General features: G+C 36.6%; 3 protein-coding genes across 4 annotated transcripts; all 3 read left to right on the top strand.

The window, feature by feature from the left end:
* The first annotated feature begins 1859 nt into the window (after positions 1 to 1859).
* LOC147859866 (mitogen-activated protein kinase 15-like) lies at positions 1860 to 7137 on the top strand. The gene is made up of 10 exons (XM_087324648.1): positions 1860 to 2634; positions 3618 to 3745; positions 3847 to 3906; positions 4119 to 4268; positions 4363 to 4518; positions 4637 to 4774; positions 4857 to 4930; positions 5015 to 5113; positions 5255 to 5385; positions 6423 to 7137. Exons 1-10 carry the CDS (start codon positions 2229 to 2231, stop codon positions 6710 to 6712), a joined length of 1632 nt encoding a protein of 543 aa, XP_087180774.1. The 5' UTR covers positions 1860 to 2228; the 3' UTR covers positions 6713 to 7137.
* Positions 7138 to 8593: 1456 nt separating this feature from the next.
* LOC147859865 (pentatricopeptide repeat-containing protein At5g27110-like) lies at positions 8594 to 11215 on the top strand. The gene has a single exon (XM_087324582.1). The coding sequence runs from the start codon at positions 8594 to 8596 to the stop codon at positions 11213 to 11215; it is 2622 nt and encodes an 873-aa protein (XP_087180708.1).
* Positions 11216 to 12261: 1046 nt separating this feature from the next.
* On the top strand, positions 12262 to 18728 carry LOC147859864 (putative CoA ligase CCL8). Of its 2 annotated transcripts, none has more exons than XM_087324809.1 (16): positions 12262 to 12486; positions 12707 to 12919; positions 13238 to 13424; positions 13522 to 13610; positions 14488 to 14557; positions 14650 to 14702; positions 14884 to 14991; positions 15089 to 15187; positions 15512 to 15604; positions 15751 to 15828; positions 15921 to 16016; positions 16968 to 17058; positions 17219 to 17292; positions 17398 to 17577; positions 18110 to 18163; positions 18271 to 18728. In XM_087324809.1, the coding sequence occupies exons 1-16, from the start codon at positions 12331 to 12333 to the stop codon at positions 18319 to 18321; spliced, it is 1692 nt and encodes a 563-aa protein (XP_087180935.1). In that variant the 5' UTR covers positions 12262 to 12330; the 3' UTR covers positions 18322 to 18728. The 2 variants fall into 2 exon arrangements, with proteins under 2 accessions (XP_087180935.1, XP_087180934.1); XM_087324808.1 differs by having other exon boundaries at positions 12698 to 12919.
* The last annotated feature ends 548 nt before the right edge of the window (positions 18729 to 19276 follow it).

Here is a 19276-nt window from a genome sequence, read left to right as displayed (position 1 = left end):
CAATAAAAAAATGGCAGGATTGTTAACACTAATCTAGAACTTGTCCTTCTACATCCAAATTCTCCCTGTAAGCTTGTCGAGGGATTTTATCGATTGCATGAGACAAAAGGGGGTAGTTATAAAGAGTGGTTGGTCGATGCTTGTCAAAGATAGATGTCCAATCGTTGGGCAACAACATGCCTTGACGGGAGGATACATGTTAGGGGGTGGTGCCACGACACGAAAGCCTCAAAAAGTCAAGCACGACGTTGGATTTGAAGAATCATGCGAAAAGACAGAACGGGCATGCATTGACGGACAACAAAAGCGTAGCTCGTGCAATGAAGAAGGGGCGAATTGTGGCAATAGCAAAATCGAGGCACAAAAGAGAACAAGAGGAGGTTACATACACGGGCACGTGAGTGGTGGGAGGTGGGGGTAGCAATGGGCGCGGTTCGGTTTCAAGGCAAATAAACCAAACCAAACCGTTTTTTAAAAACAAAAACCAAACCAAACCGTTTATGAACTCGCAGTATTGAAACCAAACCATTTAAGAAATAGTTGAAACCAAACCGTTTAGGGAAAAGTTGAAACCAAACCGAACCATTTAATAAAAAATTTAAACCTAACCACTTAAATTGAAATTAAACATCTAAATAAACAAAAATACATTAAATTAAATAAGTATTTAAGTTGAATTTATTAAATCAATAAAAGAAACTTTAATTAAATAAACATTTAAGTCAATTTTATTAAATCAATAAAAAAACCATTAATTAAGCCATTCAATCAATAAACTATTAAGGTAAAACAAAAGTTAACCAAAAACCTATAAACCTTTAAACCAAACCTATAAACCTATAAACCTATAAACTCAAGTTTAGAACCGAACTGAACCGAACCGTTTATCGAAAATCCAAACCAAACCAAACCATTATAAAATTTTGGAACCAATAAATCGTTAAACCATGGCTTAACGGTTCGGTTCGGTTCGAGCCGAAATTGTGCCCATTGCTAAAGCTAGGGCTGGTGCAAACTGATGATAGTGGTCGGATGCATAGCGAATCGTGGCATTGTGTGTTAAGGCACAGAGTGAGTGAGAGTTACGTGACCGGACGAAGGTCATGGATGGGACGGGGTGGGTGGGCGATGATCGATAAGGGCAGGCAGGCAGGCAGGCCATGTGCCAAGGAAGGCAGGATATGGAAGAAGAACACACAAATAAGAGGATAAGGAGGTAGAGCCAGAGAGCCAGAGCTACAGAATTGATGGGGGGTGTGTGTGTTAGGTATGATGGTGATGGTCATGGCTCCTTCCCTTAATCTCAATGTTAAAGCTGTACAGACAAGATTGGGATGACTTGTCAAATTCTTCACAGTTTTTATTCCATTCCAAGCAGATAGCTGCTCAAATGTATGTACATATGACAGTATGTATGTATGTTATGTATGTGAAGAGAGAGAAGACAGAAGAGAGAGAGAGCCCTTCCATGGTGGAGAACATAAAACAGATAAAGGAAAAGAAGAAAGAAAGGTATCTATCTACTGACAGTCAGAGAAAACCTTCCATCTCCTTTTCTCTTCCCCAAAACCCTAACTTTTATCTGTTGTTTCTCCCTCAGTAACAGCAGCAGCAGCAGAAGAAGAAGAAGAAGATGATGATGATGAAGGAGAAGATGAAGAAATAGCCATTGCAGTTAAGCCCAACTCTTTCTACATTCCTCTGTTCTTCTTCAGAGTCACTATTTAACCCTATCTAACCTCACTGTACTTCTTCTTCTCCATTTTATTCGTCGTCATCATAATCAGCTTCTTCTTCTTCTTCTTCTTCTTCTTCTTCTTCTTCTTCTTCTTCTTCTTCATCGTTGCCATCATCATCACCATTATCATCCTCTTCTTCGCCACAAAAAAAGCTTCTGAGATCCTACCCACACCCCTTCTTTTTCATTACGGAAGAAAATTAAGCACAACCCACTTCCTCTTTTCTCCATTAAATCCAGCTCACACACACTCTGTTCTTCATCAGAGCCATTTGTAAACCTAATCCAACCTCACCTAACCTTAATTCTAATCATAAACCCCTCACGCTAAACCCAAACCCCTAACTTTAACCCTAATCCTCTTTTCGTCTCTTCTTCTCTGACCATCAGATGGTGATGAAGACGAAGAAGATGATATTGATCAAAAGGATGATGATGATGATAATGATGTGAGATTAATCTCCATTTCTCCCACTTCTTTCTGAAAACCATGGGAAAGATTGATTTCTTCACCGGATATAGTGAGGCAAATCGCTATATTGTCCAAGAACTCATTGGTAAAGGAAGCTATGGCATAGTTTGTTCTGCATTAGACACTCAGACCGGAGAGAAAGTCGCAATAAAGAAGATTAATGACGTTTTCCAACATGTCTCTGATGCCATAAGGATCCTGAGAGAGATAAAGCTTCTTCGTCTTCTTCGACATCCTGATATAGTTGAGATTAAGCATATCTTGCTTCCCCCTTCACCCCGTGATTTCAAAGATATTTACGTTGTCTTTGAGCTCATGGAATCTGATCTTCATCAAGTTATCAAAGCTAATGATGACCTCACCGCAGAGCATTTCCAATTCTTTCTCTACCAAATGCTCCGAGCTTTGAAGTTCATTCATACAGGTTTGTTCAATCATTGGTGAATGTGCCGTTTTTATTTGATGATCTGTAATCCTTGTCATATTGTTTGAGGATATATGAAATGCGTCATCTGGTTTGATGACATATGAAATGTGTCATTTTGTCTAATGATCTGTGAATGTGTTATTTTGTCTGATGACCTGTAAATGTGTCATTTTTATGATGAACTACGAAAATGCATCACTTTATGGACAACTGATGAATCATTTATTTTGTTTGTCTGAGGATCCATGTGTGTCACATCATGTGATGATCTATGGAATGTCTCATCTTGTCTGATGATTTATGAAATGTGCACCATTTCTTTGTTAAAAATGCTTGCCTTTTGTTGACAATGGAAGTAATCGTTTTTTAGAAGTGCTTTACTGATCCTTTGACATTAGGAGTGGGTTCTGTTTAATTTATAATCCAATGACAATTAGATGCAGTTTCTGGTTATTTCATTCATCCGATACATTAAGAGACTTTTCTGTTTAGTTAGTGGATCTTGTCACATTAGTAGTTTCTGTTTAGCTAATACATCGTATGATAGTAGGAGCAGGTTCTATTTAGTTGGTTAATCCCATGACGTTTTGAGTAGTGTCTGTTTAGGATCAGTTCATTTATTCAATGCCATGAGGAATAGGTAGAGGCAATCATTGCGTTTACAGATGGGTCATGGAGCAGTGAAGCCATTTGTAAATCTAATGCTGTTGAATTTGTGGGCATGACGAGTAGCTATTTTATAATTAGATATTTATTCAGTTCGGAATAATATTTTGCAAAATCACTACTTTTAGTGCCCATATATTCAAGTTCCAGATATTTTTGCTTATTATTATATGTGTTAGCAGACTTTGGACAGTCGTATCTTATGCTTATGGATGAGGGCTCGTCCCTATTTATTACTATTGTTCTGAATGCGTTCCTTATGTGTTTAGTTATGATTGATGCGTGTGTATTTCCTTCATTTTTTCTCCATGCAGCTAATGTCTTCCATCGTGATTTGAAGCCAAAGAACATCTTAGCCAACTCAGATTGCAAACTTAAGATTTGTGATTTTGGATTAGCACGAGTTACCATGAATGGCTCTTCGTCTGCCATTTTCTGGACTGTGAGTAACTGGCATAAACTATACTGATGTAATGATGGGTAAATGCATACGCATTTCATAGAATTTAAAGGTCTTAAGGAGTTTATGCAACCACATGGCAGGATTATGTTGCAACAAGATGGTATCGTGCACCTGAGCTTTGTGGGTCCTTTTTCCAAAAGGTATTGTTTTAGTTGTTAAAGAAATGTATACATAATGATGTTTGGAGGGACCATATTCGAAACTCTCTCTCTTTATATATATTTATGTGTATATAGATGTAGGCGCACATTTGTAATATATAGATCAGCATATATATGTATTTTAAGGTATTCTATGAACCTATATGTGTCTTCTTTGTTTGCCTTACATATTCTCTTGGTTGCTATTATAGTACACAACTGCAGTTGACATGTGGAGCATTGGATGCATATTTGCTGAACTATTGACCGGAGAACCACTCTTTCCTGGTAGAAATGTTGCACATCAGTTAGACCTCATAACCGACTTGCTGGGAACACCGTCTCAAGAAGTTGTTGCTAAGGTTTCGTACAATCCCTAGTTCTGTAAATTTCATTAGACAATGCTCTGCTCCATTTTTTGTGCCAATATATTTTTCATTTTCATTTTCATACTAGATAAAAAATGACAAGGCAAGGAAGTATCTTTCTGCTATGAGGAAAAAATCACCAACAAGCTTCCAACAGAAATTCCCCAATGTTCATCCTGCAGCAGTCCGCCTTCTCCAAAGACTCCTAGCATTCGATGCAAAGGACCGTCCAACAGCAGAAGAGGTATCAAATTTCAATATTTAGAAACTACTGTCACGCGATAGTGGATTGATGTGGAACTCTTCAGTTTCTGGAATTGCATCAAGCCTTCCGTTTTTATTGAAATCCTTCCAAACTACAGGCTTTAGCAGATCCCTTTTTCAAGAGGCTGGCTAAGTTAGAAAGGGAGCCTTCTTCAGATCCTGTACCCAAGTCTGATTTTGAATTTGAGAAGAAACACCTAACAAAGGATGATGTTAGAGGTTTAATTTATCGAGAGGTAAAACCATCTCAATGTTAGTTTTCTTCTCAATGTTAGTTAGACTGAAGTCTGGATAATTTTCAACATTATTTCTTGTCAGATACTTGAGTACCATCCGGAGATGCTGAAGAGTCACTTAAACATCAAAGAACAATCACGGTTCTTGTACCCAAGGTTTGCATCTATAATTTGCATCCAAATTTTGAGATCGTTTGAGATAATATCAGCTGTTATTGATGAATTATTTTGCCCCATTAGTGCGGTTGAACAACTAAGACGGCAATTTGATTACCTCCAGAAGCACCCGAAGGACTCTGGTAAAATGCCTATTGAAAGGAAGCCAACTTCTCTACCAAGGTAGCTTTAAAAAAATCTAATACTTGTGAAATGACTTTTGAACTCATGAACTGTTTGATTTTTTAATCCCATAACCTCTTGTAATGCATCATCTGTACATATAGCTGGGATGCTTTGTTGAATTTTCTTATTGGTTTCCAGGGAACGCGTAAATGAATTGCACGAGGAAACAAATAAGGCTGTAAAAGAAAAAGAACGTGGGCTTCCCAATGCATTACTTAATAGAAACACAGGAAACAGGCCCCTAATAGGACCACATAAAGTGGTTCCAGGTAATAACTGACATTTCTTCCCAAAGAAAAATAATTTACAAACTATGGCTCTATGTGCAGATATTCCCTATTAATGCTGATAACAACTATGAGCCGTGATTTATGAAAACAGTAGACCTTTATTGCGATTGGGTTTTCTTACTGTATGTGATACTAATGTTACACATGTTGCACACTCATATGAACATAGCTTGACTGGTAATTTTGGGGTATGTTTGATATTTTTATCATCATTACCAATATGACATCGGTATGTTGCTTCCCTAAATCCTAACCTCTTCCTAGAAGTAATCACTCTTGTCGATCTGTTCCTGAATTCATCTTCTGGAATTGCTTGACTTTGTCAAAATGTATTATATCTTGTTGGTATGATTATCAATTCTCCTCAACCCTTTTCGTGAGACATGAAGCAAGGTATCTTGGTAGATGCTAGTTATAGAAGCTGAGAAGAGCCATCTTTCAGTTCCTGCATTCCTTCAAAAATAGTAATTTTGATATCCTTGTTTAACTTTAAAAACTTGATAAATGTTTATCAACATGATTAAAAAACTCCAAACTAAAATACACATCTCCGTGCTCAAATTCCAGTTCCAACTCTGAAGAGAATATCAAATGCAGCCTTCGCTTTCTTCTGTTGGGATTATAATCTCTGATACATGCCTTTTCAGAAAGGGAACATTCACAAGTTGGACTTTTGTCAGTCTATTATCTGAAAGATATTTATGTTGGTAAATTGCAAGATTTAATAATCAGAAACATTAAATGAACAGTCATTGAATGTGTTATCACATTAAATTCTGCATCAGAATTGATTATGTCCATCCTTAGGTAACAAGGTAGTATTATCTCAGAATTTAAAAGACCTTCTTCAGAAGAAACATATTACATCTCTTTTCAACATTTCAAAATGTGCCTTCAGACTAGTATGATACCTCAGTTTTTTAATTTTCTTGGTATTAGATTTCTTAACCCTTTCCTCTCTGTCCCTTCAATAACATTTCTATGCCTTGATTTTATGATTTTTGTTTTTGTGGCAGGGGAATCCTTGAAGTCTAACAAAACAATTGTTAGTCAGAGTGTTGAGAATACTCCCCAAGAGAATTCTAATGTTAAAAGATTAGTTCGAAATGCTAGCAATTTATTTCAAAAAAGTGGGTCTGTTTCAACACACTCACGGATTGAAATGCTCTCCAAGGCAACTGAACATAATGTAAAGCTCCCGAAGACTGAACAACCTGAAAAACCTGTAATGCCTTCAAAGACACGATCAATGGGCATGACAGTAGCCAAGCTTGTTGCTGCGTTCTCTAATGGTCTCACACATTGATGACAACAACAATGATGGTGATGATAACACAGATGAAGTTGATGGTTGTGATGATGGATGACGATGACAATGACAATTTGATGTATGTAAGAAAGAATCTTCAATTCCACGTGTATAAGAGGAGTGCAGATGCATAAGAGAGAGTTTACCACATGTTGGTGTATCAATCTATATATACAGTATGCCTTCATTTGGCGTATAAAAGTCTTATGCATGGTTTTTAGAGTTTCCCTCATGTTGGATCACATACAATATTCCTTCTTTTGTGTGAGAATGTTTGGTTTTGGTTGAACCCATGTTTTTGTGCATGTGAGCCGTGCTGCTAAAACAGAATAATAAGCATTGTTGTAATCCCTCTCTGAAGTTACATAGTATTCTTTATTTCATTGAACCAGTGTTGGTAATAAAATGTGTGCCGGTGTTGAGACATTGCAGAGTGATACACAATCATAGTGTATTGTTGCAATATCATAATAACAAATGTTGAGGGTCTGTCATAATCCTACTTGCATTAGAATTGGGCACTACTGTATTCAATGTTATAAAAGAAGCATATACTAGGCGTGACAAAAATGGTATTATCTCGCCCATACCAAGTCTCATTCCAGTGATTCAACTATTTTAGGCATCCAAAATAAATCTAGCCTCGATTAAGTTTGTGGAATTTTATACTTCCAATCTTCGAATGTAAAAAGCCTCTTTTGAATACAGATCAAAATGATGACTATGCTACTAATAACATAATTAATACAATATATTATCCATAGACCAATTCGAAGTTATAGTGAATTGTTTGTAATTGATGGTGTGGCAATAGAGACACACTACTTTGTATAGAGGTTACTCCTCGGCATCAATTGGTAGGATCAAGGTTGGGGTATTTTGAATTGCAAGAAATTTGATTGGACCAACACACTTCCCTCCTATTCCTCTATTGTGATATGGAATCTTGCAAAATAAAGGTTTTGCTCTCTTTGGGTTCTTAGAAAGAACAATTCCATGTTGTCCAAAACCGTGAACCTTGAACATTGGATAAATATTGTGATCCAAAATTTTCAAGAAATGTAAAATGCTCCTTAAATCCTAAATCGCAAACTATAAGCTATACATAGAAAAAGGTGAGTAGAATTTGTGATAGAAAGGCATATGGTACCTAAACCCCAAACCTTCAAAAAACACGAAAAAGAAGATAGGTACAAGGTTAGAGTGAATATACTTTTTGAGCAAAGGTAACACACTAACAAGGTAAGGGGTCACCCCTAAGCCCAAACCATCGAAGTTAACATATTGATAATATGATATGATATCATATTTGGGAGGTACAAGCACATGCAAGCAAGAGTTTGAGAGTTTGGTTGAAATGATCTAATCCTAGATTAACATCATCAACAAAAGTGTAGATTAGGAGGAGCTCTCATAACTCTATAATAAGGAGTAAATGATGACAAATCGTAGAAAACAAGAGCGAGATGTTTCTAATCCAACCAATTTGTTAGGGCCAACCAACTAATTGAAAGCTAAAACATGTCCTCGCCGGAAATATACACAAAATCAATGGCAACGACCGCTATGTAGCCCACCAAAATTGTTTGCTAATTGGCGTACATTCTGCTATCGGCATCTATGGCCTAACCATAAGACAAGGCTACCTAACACATGTGATCTTTTTCTATCACCTGTGTGGTCATAAGGACGCATAACCACTCCATTTCCTAGAAGTCTAAATCATGTGAGCTTTTGATAACTTCAGTTCTTACAAGTAGCAAATATATAAGTACTCTGTTTTCTGCTACTCTGTTACTCCATTTTGGTCTTCATGGGCGAAGTAGCAGCAGAGGAACATCTCCATATCCTTATTAGGGAATGCTTCCCTGAGATACTATGCTTTATCAAAACTCATATTCTCTATGTTTGGAAGCATTTGTGGCCAATCTAAAGGAATGTATAAAGAAAAAAGACCTCAAAAAGGGTCTTAAATTACATGCACTTATTGAAGGAAACAGGTTTCTTCGAAACCATCCATTTGTTGGAAGTATTCTGGTTGATTTATATGTGAAATGTGGGTCTTTTTCAAAAGCTCAAGAAACATTTGATCGGCTCTCGGCTAAGGGTGTGCTCACATGGAATGCACTGATATTGGGGTATATTGAAAACAGAGAGTATAAGAAAGTATTTGAACTTTTTGATCATATGAATCTTGAATCAATATGCCCGGATAGCGTGACATTTGTTTGCACCATGAAAGCTTGTGGCCAAATAAGAGATATAAAGAAAGGTAAAGAAATGCATGTACGAATTGCTGCCCATGAAGGTTTCTGGAGAAATGTGTCAGTGGGGGGCGCGCTGGTCGATATGCATGTGAAACTGGGCTCACTTATAGAAGCACAAACTATATTTGATTCGCTTCCTGTAAGAGATGTGATGACGTGGACTTCTCTCATCGGAGGGTATGCCGATCATGGGTATTGCACATTGGCACTGTCGTGTTTCCGACAAATGCGACTGGATGGTATCAATCCCGATGCTTGGACATTCTTTTGTAGTTTGAAAGCCTGTATCGGTATCGGTGCTGATGCAATCAATGAGGGTCAAGCTATCTATGCTGAGATTTGCAGAAAAGGTTTTCTAAACGGAAACATTTTCCTTTGTTGTAACTTGATTCATATGTACGCCAAATGTGGCTTTCCAAGAAGATCACAAGAAGTCTTTGAGAAAACCTCAGCCAGAAATGTAGTCTTGTGGACAGCCCTTATTTTGGGATATGCAGAAAATTCCCATGCTGAGAAAGCAATGGAATGCTTTGAAAAGATGAAAATGGAAGGCATATCTCCAAATGAAGTCACATATATTTCCATTCTCAAAGCATGCACTAACACACCAGAGACAATAACTAAAGGTCGAGAAATACATAAGGAAATTGAGTGCAAAGGGTTTCTCGAAGAAGAACCTGCCATTGGGAATTCATTGGTTGACTTGTATGCTAGATGTGGTTTTCTTGATGATGCACAAATTGTATTCAATAGTCTCTTCAAGAAAGATACAGCCTCATGGAATGTGCTTATTGCCGGATATTGTGAAAATGGACACGGTGAAGAAGCCCTTGAGTGTTATGTATGGATGCAAAGCAATGGTTTCTCTCCTGATGTTGTCACATTTACTTGTCTTTTGAAGGCTTGTGGCTTGACAAGAAACGCAGATAAGGGTGAAGTAATCCACACCGAAATATCTAGAAGAGGGCTTTTAGGAACAGATGTTGTTATTGGAAATGCATTGGTGGATATGTATTTCAAATGTAGTCTTGTTGAGAAAGCACAAGAAGTGTTTATCAAACTATCAGCTAAGGATGTGGTGACATGGACCACACTCATCGGAGGATGGGTTGAATCCGGACATTCAGATCATGCACTTGAATGGTTTGAAAAGATGCTACTTGAAGGTATTTCCCCCAATCTGATTACATTTCTTTGTGCTCTTAAAGCTTGTACCAACATAGGAGATGTGAATAAAGGCCGAGAAATACATGCTGAAATCGAAAGAGAAGGGCAGTATTTGAAAGGGGATGTATATAGTAGCATTAACAACGCATTGGTTGATATGTACGCTAAATGTGGGTTTCTACTGAAAGCACAGGAAGTATTCAATAAGCTCCAAGTCAAGGATGTAGTCACATGGAATACATTGATTGATGGATATGCCAGTCAAGGACAAGGTGAAGAAGCTATCAAGAGATTTGATCAGATGAGAATGGAGGGGGTCTCCCCAGACATCACCACGTTGTTGGGTGGTTTAAAAGCTTGTTCTCTTCTAGGTACACCTCACCGGGGCCAAGAAATGCATTCTGAGATTGCCAAAAAGGGGTTGCTTGAAGAAGATTCCGATTTGGGCAATGCCCTGGTTGATATGTATGCCAAATGTGGCTTGATCATGGCCTCACACAATGTGTTTGATAAACTTCAGGTTCGTGACCTGGTTTCGTGGAATTCATTGATCGGAGGATATGCACACCATGGAGAAAGTGAGAAGGTGCTCGAAATATTTGATGATATGTTAGCCGAAGATATGAAGCCGGGAATGATCACCTTCATTGTTGTTTTGACTGCATGTGGTCGGAACGGATTAATGTGTAGAAGTTGTACATATTTTGAGGCCATGAGCCAAAATCATGGTATCATGCCAACCCCAGAGCACTATACTTGCATTGTTGATCTTCTTGGCCGTGTTGGACAATTGTATAAAGCGGTTGCAGTGATCAAGAACTCATCATTTTTTGCTGATCTTGGTCCATGGATAGCTTTGTTAGGTGCTTGTAAAAAGTGGGGCAATGTAAAACTTGGAAAAGAGGCCTTTGAACATGCAGTTGCTTTGGATCGAATGGATCCGGCATCTTATACATTAATGTGTCAAATCTATGCTGATAACAGCATGCACAAGGAATCCAATGCGAGTAAGACTATGATGGAGGAAATAAAGACATGTAACAGACATCACCTCCATAGTAATTGAACCTTAGGACGCAACATGACTTTAGAGGTTATTGCTCAATTGGAAATGGCATATATATGAGGCGGCATATAATTGTGGTTCTATACCATATCCGCTCACCATTTATGATACTAGAGAGCTGATGCTTCTTTTTGCTATCTTAGACCGATATGATAGAGGACCTAAATTTTCAACGTTTTGGCCTTGTGATTTGGGTTCCTTTACCATGAGGTAGGAGGTAGGTTTGGGGTTTGATTCTCACGTGTGGCCTCAATGTATGAAAATGTCAATCAACCCCTCACTCAAAGGAAAAAAGAGATGCTGAAAACAGATTGCACCATTTTTATCCTTGCAACCAAGACTAAATTAAATAGCTACATTCATATTGATTCTCATTCAATTCTATTCATCTAACAAAACAAACAAATCCTATAAATGCACCCTAAACCAAACAAACAAGGTTTGGTCATCATTTCATGGATTGTTCCAATCTGTGTAACGTCAACATTCCAATAGTCTCATTAGAAAATGCTACACGAAATGACATGAATGGAGGTTTCTGGGTCCCTTTTGAGATTAATTTGAACATACAATTGTTTATTCTTAAAATATGCCTAATTTACCAATATACTCAAAATCTTGATTGCATTTTGGTAAATACATATGATATATTAGTAAATATTTTCGTTTTAACTACCAAAATGCAATTGATTTTTTATTTTGATATGCACAATGTTTGTTAGGCATGATGAGGAATCTCATTTGTTTAAAGAACATGTTACCTGAATTATTTAGTAAATGATTAACTTGTCGATGAATTATGTTGTGATGAATAGACAAACTAATTCACCAGTCTATTACTCATTAATTAGGAGCAAACAAGCCTTGTAGTCTGTAGAATAATTCCTAATTGCAAGAAATTAATTGATAATCATTAATTAAGACTAGTAGATACCAAATAGAAGGGCAAACAGGGTGTTATCGTGATAAAAGGGCAAAAAAGGATAAAAGGTGTACTCTATTTCTTTTTCTTTGTATATATTTTCCTAAACTGCCCTCTAATTTTAGAGGTAAATTGTTATAATGTGTTCCGTCCTAATGTCATTGTTATTTTCAGGGTTTGCTTCTCCGCGATAATGGATGTGATCAGAGCAGCAGTCAATCTGAGATTGAAAGCTCGGAGCACTTTGGCCATCTCTGTCGAAGAGTTTTCTTATACATATGCACAGTTATTGCAATCTGCATTCTCCATATCTACAGACCTCAAACTGTTCCTCTCCAACAAGAATAAGGTGAGATGTCATGTGATAAATTTTTTTTGTTTGTTCCAGATTCCGGTTCTATTTATTCGTTTGTTTGAGTTGAGTTTTTTTTCTGTATTTTTCTAGTTTTTGCTCATGTCTTGTGTTTTGTTTTTCAGTTTCGCTTCTTGCACTTGTGTGTTTCTGTTTTGGTTCTGTGTCTTTATTGTTTTCTGTTTTTTGCTTCAATTTTTTGTGGTAGGTATTACAGAAGATAAACAAAGACTCGGGAAGGTTTAGCATTACCTCTGGTTTGCCTTCTTCTAAGAAGAGTGGTTTGGAGGGACCCCGAGTTGGAATAATTGCGAAACCGAATGCGCAATTTGTGGCCGGTATGTGGGCAACTTGGCTTTGTCGGGGTACTGCAGTCCCACTCGCTTTAGGTTACCCAGAATCTGAGCTCTTGCATGTGCTATCCGATGCAGTAAGTATTTCAGGAGTTTCTAATGCAAAATATTGGATGGGTCAGACTAATAAGTGTATTTCCAAGAGTATTTAGTGGGTTTCAAGAGTTCTAAGAGGGTTTTCAAGCTCTCAAATGTATTGAATGGGATTTAAAGAAAATTTTATGATTTTTCAAGAATGTTGGAGATTATCTAGGGTATTTGATGGATTGTCAGAAGTATTTGATGGGCATTTGATATTTGATAGGCATTTAAACTTTTTGACGGGTTTTCAAGAGTATTTAATGGGCTATTGCATATTTGAAAGAAGGCCAAGAGAAAAATTCTATCGGTTGCAGGGTATATCGATGGTGCTTGGTACAGAAGATCATCAAGAAAAATTACTAGAAGTTTCCCAAAAAGCTTCATCTGACTTCTATCTTCTACCACAAATCCCGACCTTCGACCCAAATGAATGCCTGAAAACAAATGGAACATCTTACGAGCAAATGCTGGATCAAATTACTAATCTTTCTGGAATTGAAAGTAAATCCTTGTATCCATTTCATGAATTTGCTTTGATATGTTTCATGCATGGATTAATGGAAGATGAGTGAGATATATGTATATGTTTGTTTCTCAGCTGAAGCTCCAGGTTTGATCATATACACAAGTGGAACCACTGGCAAACCGAAGGGAGTAGTCCATACACATGCTGGGATGAATGCACAGGTGGTTGCTTGTATGCTTTAACCTTAAGGTTGAGAACATGATACTGCTTTCAAAAGAGACAATGATCAATTGTATAGAAATCCTAAAAGTGTAGAAAATTAGAGGAGCATATGAAGAGAAAAAGGTTTTTTGATGTTATTAAAAAACAAAATTAGCCAATGAGACAAATCAGATATACAGAGATGTAGTCTGTCTGCGATCAAAACAGTATGAAAAAAAACAATGCAAGAATAATAGCAATGAAATGTCAATTGTGGTCGATGACAAGACATAATGTTTGTTTGTGTCACGTCTAGATTGCCATCTCATACAGTACACCAAAAAGGTCCCAACACGAGTTCATCTGTGGCACACAAAGTACTTTGGGAGCTGAAACTGGAACCAATACAGTAGAGTAATTTAGTATGATGAAAGACGACCTTGTTAGTAGACAAATAGAATGGAGTATCAAAGAGGCTATGTGCTTCAAGATTCAACTCGTGAATTCACATTGTTGTCTGTAGACATGGAGGAGCATCCAAGTGTTGTTATATTGGCATCATTCTGAAATGGTTGAAGGTTCTCAACAGTTTCAAGAGAATATAGTTCCTCATCTAAGGTTTATGGAGGCTGATCTTAAATGCAGACTATTCCTATATTGTTTTCTTTTTAGATTTTTTTATATAATGTAGGTCAGTAGTTTTATATCCTTATCCATGTTATGAATTTGTTTCCCCAATTTCTCTATATTGTTTTGCTAGAAAAGGAGAAGTTTACGTCATGTAGTATTCAAAATCTTGCTTTATTTCAGCAATGAGAAGTTATGGTTTATACTGTTCCCCTATACGCTATTGTGATTTCAAATTACAAATAACTGCCTGATTTGTTTCTGTTACAGGTCAAAATGTTAAGTGAAGCTTGGGAGTATGAATGCAGTGATCGGTTCCTTCACTGTCTACCACTTCATCGTATCCTGCCATCAATTTCATCCATCTATAATCCTGCTGTTTTTGTACTATTGAGTTCAATTCTTAACTTGTTCCACTTTACATTATCATAGATGTTCATGGGCTTTTCAATTGTCTCTTGGCACCCCTATATGTTGGAGCCACAGTAAGAACTAGGTTTGCTTTTCATTTATTGTTCTTATGTCGGCCGCATGTTGAGAATCTATGTACTAGAGATAGTCCCGTTTTGTTGTAATTTAGATATGGAAGACATACAATATGTTAGGCAAATTTCATCTCATAGACGGCTATAAACTATCTGAATGAACGCGTATCTTTCTTTGGAGGTTGAGTTTTTACCAAAGTTCATTGCAAATAATGTGTGGAAACGATGGTCACAATCATACCCCAAAAAGGGCATTAAGGATGTGGATGCCATCTCAGTATTCACTGGGGTAAGTATTTCAGTTGCCTTTATATTTAGAAACAAATCATATTTACTAGTGCTTTGGCTTTATGGCAAAGGCAAGTCTTTTATGAGATTGTGCACAGGTCCCCTCAATGTATGCTTACTTGCTTAAAGATTATAGAGATATGGATGAAGATGCAAAGAAGGCTGCTACATTGGCTGCTCAACATCTACGCCTCATGGTTTGTTAGACTCTCTTGGGAGTCTTCTGTTATCGTTTTTGTTGTGGAGTGTTATTTTATTGTGGATTATGCTTTGAGATCAGTTTTATTGTTCATGATTTGGTAAACCTCAATTGAATCAGGCTGATCATGTAGAATCTAGAGCTATATGGCCAGTGTGTAAGATAATTTTAATATTCAGAACTATCATGAAATGTTGTGATGACATGACCGCATTTGTAGAAGCTAAAATATGAGAAATTTGGATCAAATGCTATATGTTACAGTATTTTACCTAAATTTTTATTTAATGTTCATGGAGTAATGGAAGAAGCTAAAATGCAGATGTGTGGATCATCTGCCCTTCCTCAACCTATACAGAAAGAATGGGAAACAGTGACAGGACATCAGCTGTTGGAAAGATATGGAATGACAGAGGTGATGTTATCAATTGCTATCTTCGACACAACCTTGTACATTTACATAATCTTTTATGCATACGTGAATAGATTGGCCATCCAAAGTAAACCTTGATTTCATTTTTCTCTGGTTAATTATTGTTCAATTTACCTTGTGAATGACAGTTTGGAATGGGTTTATCAAATCCTTGTCATGGAGCAAGGAAAGTGGGAACAGTAGGCAAACCTTTACCAGGGGTTCAGGTCACAAAGAAAATTATTATTTTCTATATTTAATTACTGCAAAGGAAGAAGAAACCCCATCTAAGACTGATTTGGGCAGACAAAACATTCAGGTGAGAATAGTTGAAGATGATGCCACTGTTCCTGGCATTGGTGAATTGCACGTGAAGAGTCCCTCCATGTTCAAAGAGTATTGGCAGAAACCAGAGGTCTGGTTTGAAACCTCTTTCTGAGTAAATTAAATATTTGTGAATAATAGTAATGAAATAATGTAACAGATTTCTGTAACTCTTTGAAATGTATCTGTAATAATTTACTTTGTGTGCAGAAGATAAATAATTTTTTTCAGAAACAGAATGTGCATTCACAGAGAACTAAAATGACAACGTAGTTTGTGATTCCCTTGTCAGATGTGGATTTATGTCAGAAAAGTTCCCATTTTTTGGTCCAATTATAACTAGAAAGTCTTTGCTATGCTTTTAGCTGCAAAATCTAGTGGGGTAACCATTCTGCAAACGTTGCTATTTTAAATTTGGTACTTCAAAATTAGGTGACATGACAATTCTTACGCACTCTTGATGCAAGTATAATAAGACCTGTTTTTATAATGAAAAATATATTTCTCAAAATGCATTACTTTTCTTTCCAGGGTTTCTCTTTGTTTGGAAAACTTGAGATATCCAATGGCTAATTTTCTCCATCAAACAAATTTCTTTTGCTTTACTGATATCACATAGAACAGATCATGATGTCTTGGTTACATATCATTGCAATGTCACTGTCTTAATGGCCATGAACACAAATATTTCCTTAAGATAAGACAGGAGTAATACCAAAACCTGAGCTGAACTAACAAGCGTATTAGGAACATACTTAATATTAACAACCTCGTCCAAGGTTTAGGCTATTCCAACATGGAGTGTTCAATCTCGTCCACATGAATAATCCGTTCAAGCATATCAGTGAAAGGCGCTTATATATCAACTGAAGATATCTCTGTTTGTATACTGTCATTTTCTTTACGATTTTGCAATGTTTAGAAGTCATTCTGGATTCAAAGAATCTTCTAACTGTCAAAAAGCTTCTATGTTACACTTCAGACTAATGGATAAATAACTTTATTAGAAGGTATAGCAAACAAGTTCTTTCATTTTGTGCAGGTGACAAAGGATTCTTTCACAGAGGATGGCTATTTTAAGACGGGCGATTCTGCCACCATAGATGATGATGGTTACTACATAATTTTAGGAAGTATGGACTCAGAATTTGCCTGTTAATACTCATTTTTTAGCATTTGGAAATTGTTTCTACTAAAGAACCCATGGTAATTTTATGGTAATCTTTTGAATCATTACATTTGTTCAGAATGTTTTAGCATTTTCCAAAACTATGGTTTTTATTGCATAAATAGGAACCAGTGTTGATATTTTGAAGGTTGCTGGATATAAGCTATCGGCACTAGAGATAGAAGCTGTTTTACTTGAGGTAAGAGATCATACCGAAATATTAAACAAGCAAAGAGTAGTGATGAAAGAGAAAATGAAATGCTTCATATTGCTCTTTAACATAATCCCAATATGTTTTCTGCAGCATCCTGCTATAGCTGAATGTGCCATTCTAGGGCTTCCGGACAACTATTTCGGCGAAGTTGTGTGTGCAGTTGTGGTGTTAAACAATGAAGCCAAGTCTAAATCAGATAGTAAGGCAGGGCAGCCTTTGACATTACGTCAACTACGAGCATGGGCGAAAGAAAGATTGGCACCTTACAAGGTACATGTTTACTATCTACACTGTTAAACCATGTATGGTATGATGTACTGTTGTTCCGCACCCTCTTCAAGGTGCTTTTTCTCACCATTTTGTGTATGGGGATTTGTTTAAGCATTGTTTGTTTCAAAGCCTTCTAGTAATAAACCTCCTATTTTAGGAAATATTATAGATGTCTATTTTAATCAATCATGTTTGTAATTCTAATGAATCTTTTGTACCTTGATCATCCCTCTTGCCCTTCCCCCCTTTTCAATGACATTTTTGTCACTTATTGTGGGAATTATTTATAGCATTGCCTCTCTCAGATGTAATAATAGTTTTTGTATGAGTCTCAAACTAAGGAATGTAGGACTCCTACTCTAATTGATATTTCCAACTCCTATTTACATCAATCACATTATTAGTTCTTGCTCCATTCTCTTGTTACAAAATTTTCTCCATTTGTACTTAAGTAGGTTTGATTGATTCATGGCTATAATTGTAGTACTATACATAATGTCTTATTTTAAAGAGCTGGCATTATATCTTGCAGACCCCAGCGAAGTTGAAAATTTGGGATACAATTCCGCGTAATGCAATGGGCAAGGTATAGTGTGTCACCAGTAAGAAAAGAAAAGAAGTATGTTGACAAAAGGTGTTGCACTATATTTAATAAGACATTTCCATTTCTTGCTTCTATTTCAAATCTTCCAGGTAAACAAGAAAGAGCTAAAGAGGTTATTAATGAGTTCAGATGCGGCATGATGAACGCGTTTTCTGTATATACATGCATTTATCTTGGGAGATGGTCAACCTCTGATACATTTGTATATGCCTCTTATTGTTTCCATGCACACCATTCGGAAGAAAAAAAAAACATTTATTGATACATCAATGTTGAGTATTGACATTTCTATGAATTTTACAAATCACAACAATAAAAAGTCAGTCTCTAGATCTTTGACAGAAAATGTTTAACCAACGGAGATGGGCTATTAATATGTATTTGGAGAAAATGCTTTGTTCTTTGAGTAGTCAAAAGGAATTGCGAAAAGATATCATGCTTCTCATGTAATAATTTCGACGAGTATGACGCATTGAGAAGTGTATTATGCTCGATGATTAATATCACTCATCTCTTGATGGGAAATTATTATGTTATTAGAGATGAACATGTGATTTTTCTATGTCATTAGAAATTATCCTTACACATTCCATGTACTTTTTCTTTTCTCATTGATTGGGTCATTTATGGTTGCGTTGCTATCACTTTCACTTGATGATACGAGTCTTCATGTAGCCTATTAGAGTCAAAGAGAAAAGCTCCATTGTCATTTGCAAAATTGAGATGATCTCTTCCCAAATGTGAGGTAGGAAAGCGTGTTTGTGGACTAAAGAGACTTTTAAAAGTGGATGGTCATGATAATAATGGAAGACTTTTTGTATGAAAGAGAAGTTCAGTGATGATGTACCATATAGAAACATCAGCTATATGGCTCCCTACCTTTAGTGGTTGCATACAAATCTTTAGTCAGCTGTTTCGAGAATAAGTTTTTTCATCAATATATGTGTTCCAAGTGCACCCCTAGAGCACATATTTGCCAAATTTGTAGCTTGGACAATTTATGCAGGCTTAATTTATAAAATCAACACGGGACTTACAAAAGGGTCCATAAGTACGAGGTTTTGGAACATTTTTGAAGGCAATTCAAATGTAATC

This window comes from Azolla caroliniana, unplaced genomic scaffold (genome assembly GCF_043228905.1).
Source record: "Azolla caroliniana isolate FFs.n. ecotype wild unplaced genomic scaffold, voAzoCaro1.0.p SCAF_9, whole genome shotgun sequence".
Lineage (NCBI taxonomy): Eukaryota > Viridiplantae > Streptophyta > Polypodiopsida > Salviniales > Salviniaceae > Azolla > Azolla caroliniana.
Note: the sequence above shows the minus strand (reverse complement) of the source record. Positions and strands in the feature narration are given on the sequence as shown.

Bases quoted from the DNA above. Each gene is read 5' to 3' on its own strand.
- LOC147859864 (XM_087324808.1), top strand. From the start codon at position 12,331: ATGGATGTGATCAGAGCAGCAGTCAATCTGAGATTGAAAGCTCGGAGC. The intron at 14,558-14,649 runs GTATCCTGCCAT...ACATTATCATAG, and splicing joins TCACTGTCTACCACTTCATC to ATGTTCATGGGCTTTTCAAT. The intron at 14,703-14,883 runs GTAAGAACTAGG...CTTTCTTTGGAG, and splicing joins CCCTATATGTTGGAGCCACA to GTTGAGTTTTTACCAAAGTT.
- LOC147859865 (XM_087324582.1), top strand. From the start codon at position 8,594: ATGCTTTATCAAAACTCATATTCTCTATGTTTGGAAGCATTTGTGGCC.
- LOC147859866 (XM_087324648.1), top strand. From the start codon at position 2,229: ATGGGAAAGATTGATTTCTTCACCGGATATAGTGAGGCAAATCGCTAT. The intron at 2,635-3,617 runs GTTTGTTCAATC...TTCTCCATGCAG, and splicing joins TTTGAAGTTCATTCATACAG to CTAATGTCTTCCATCGTGAT. The intron at 4,931-5,014 runs GTTTGCATCTAT...TTGCCCCATTAG, and splicing joins TCACGGTTCTTGTACCCAAG to TGCGGTTGAACAACTAAGAC.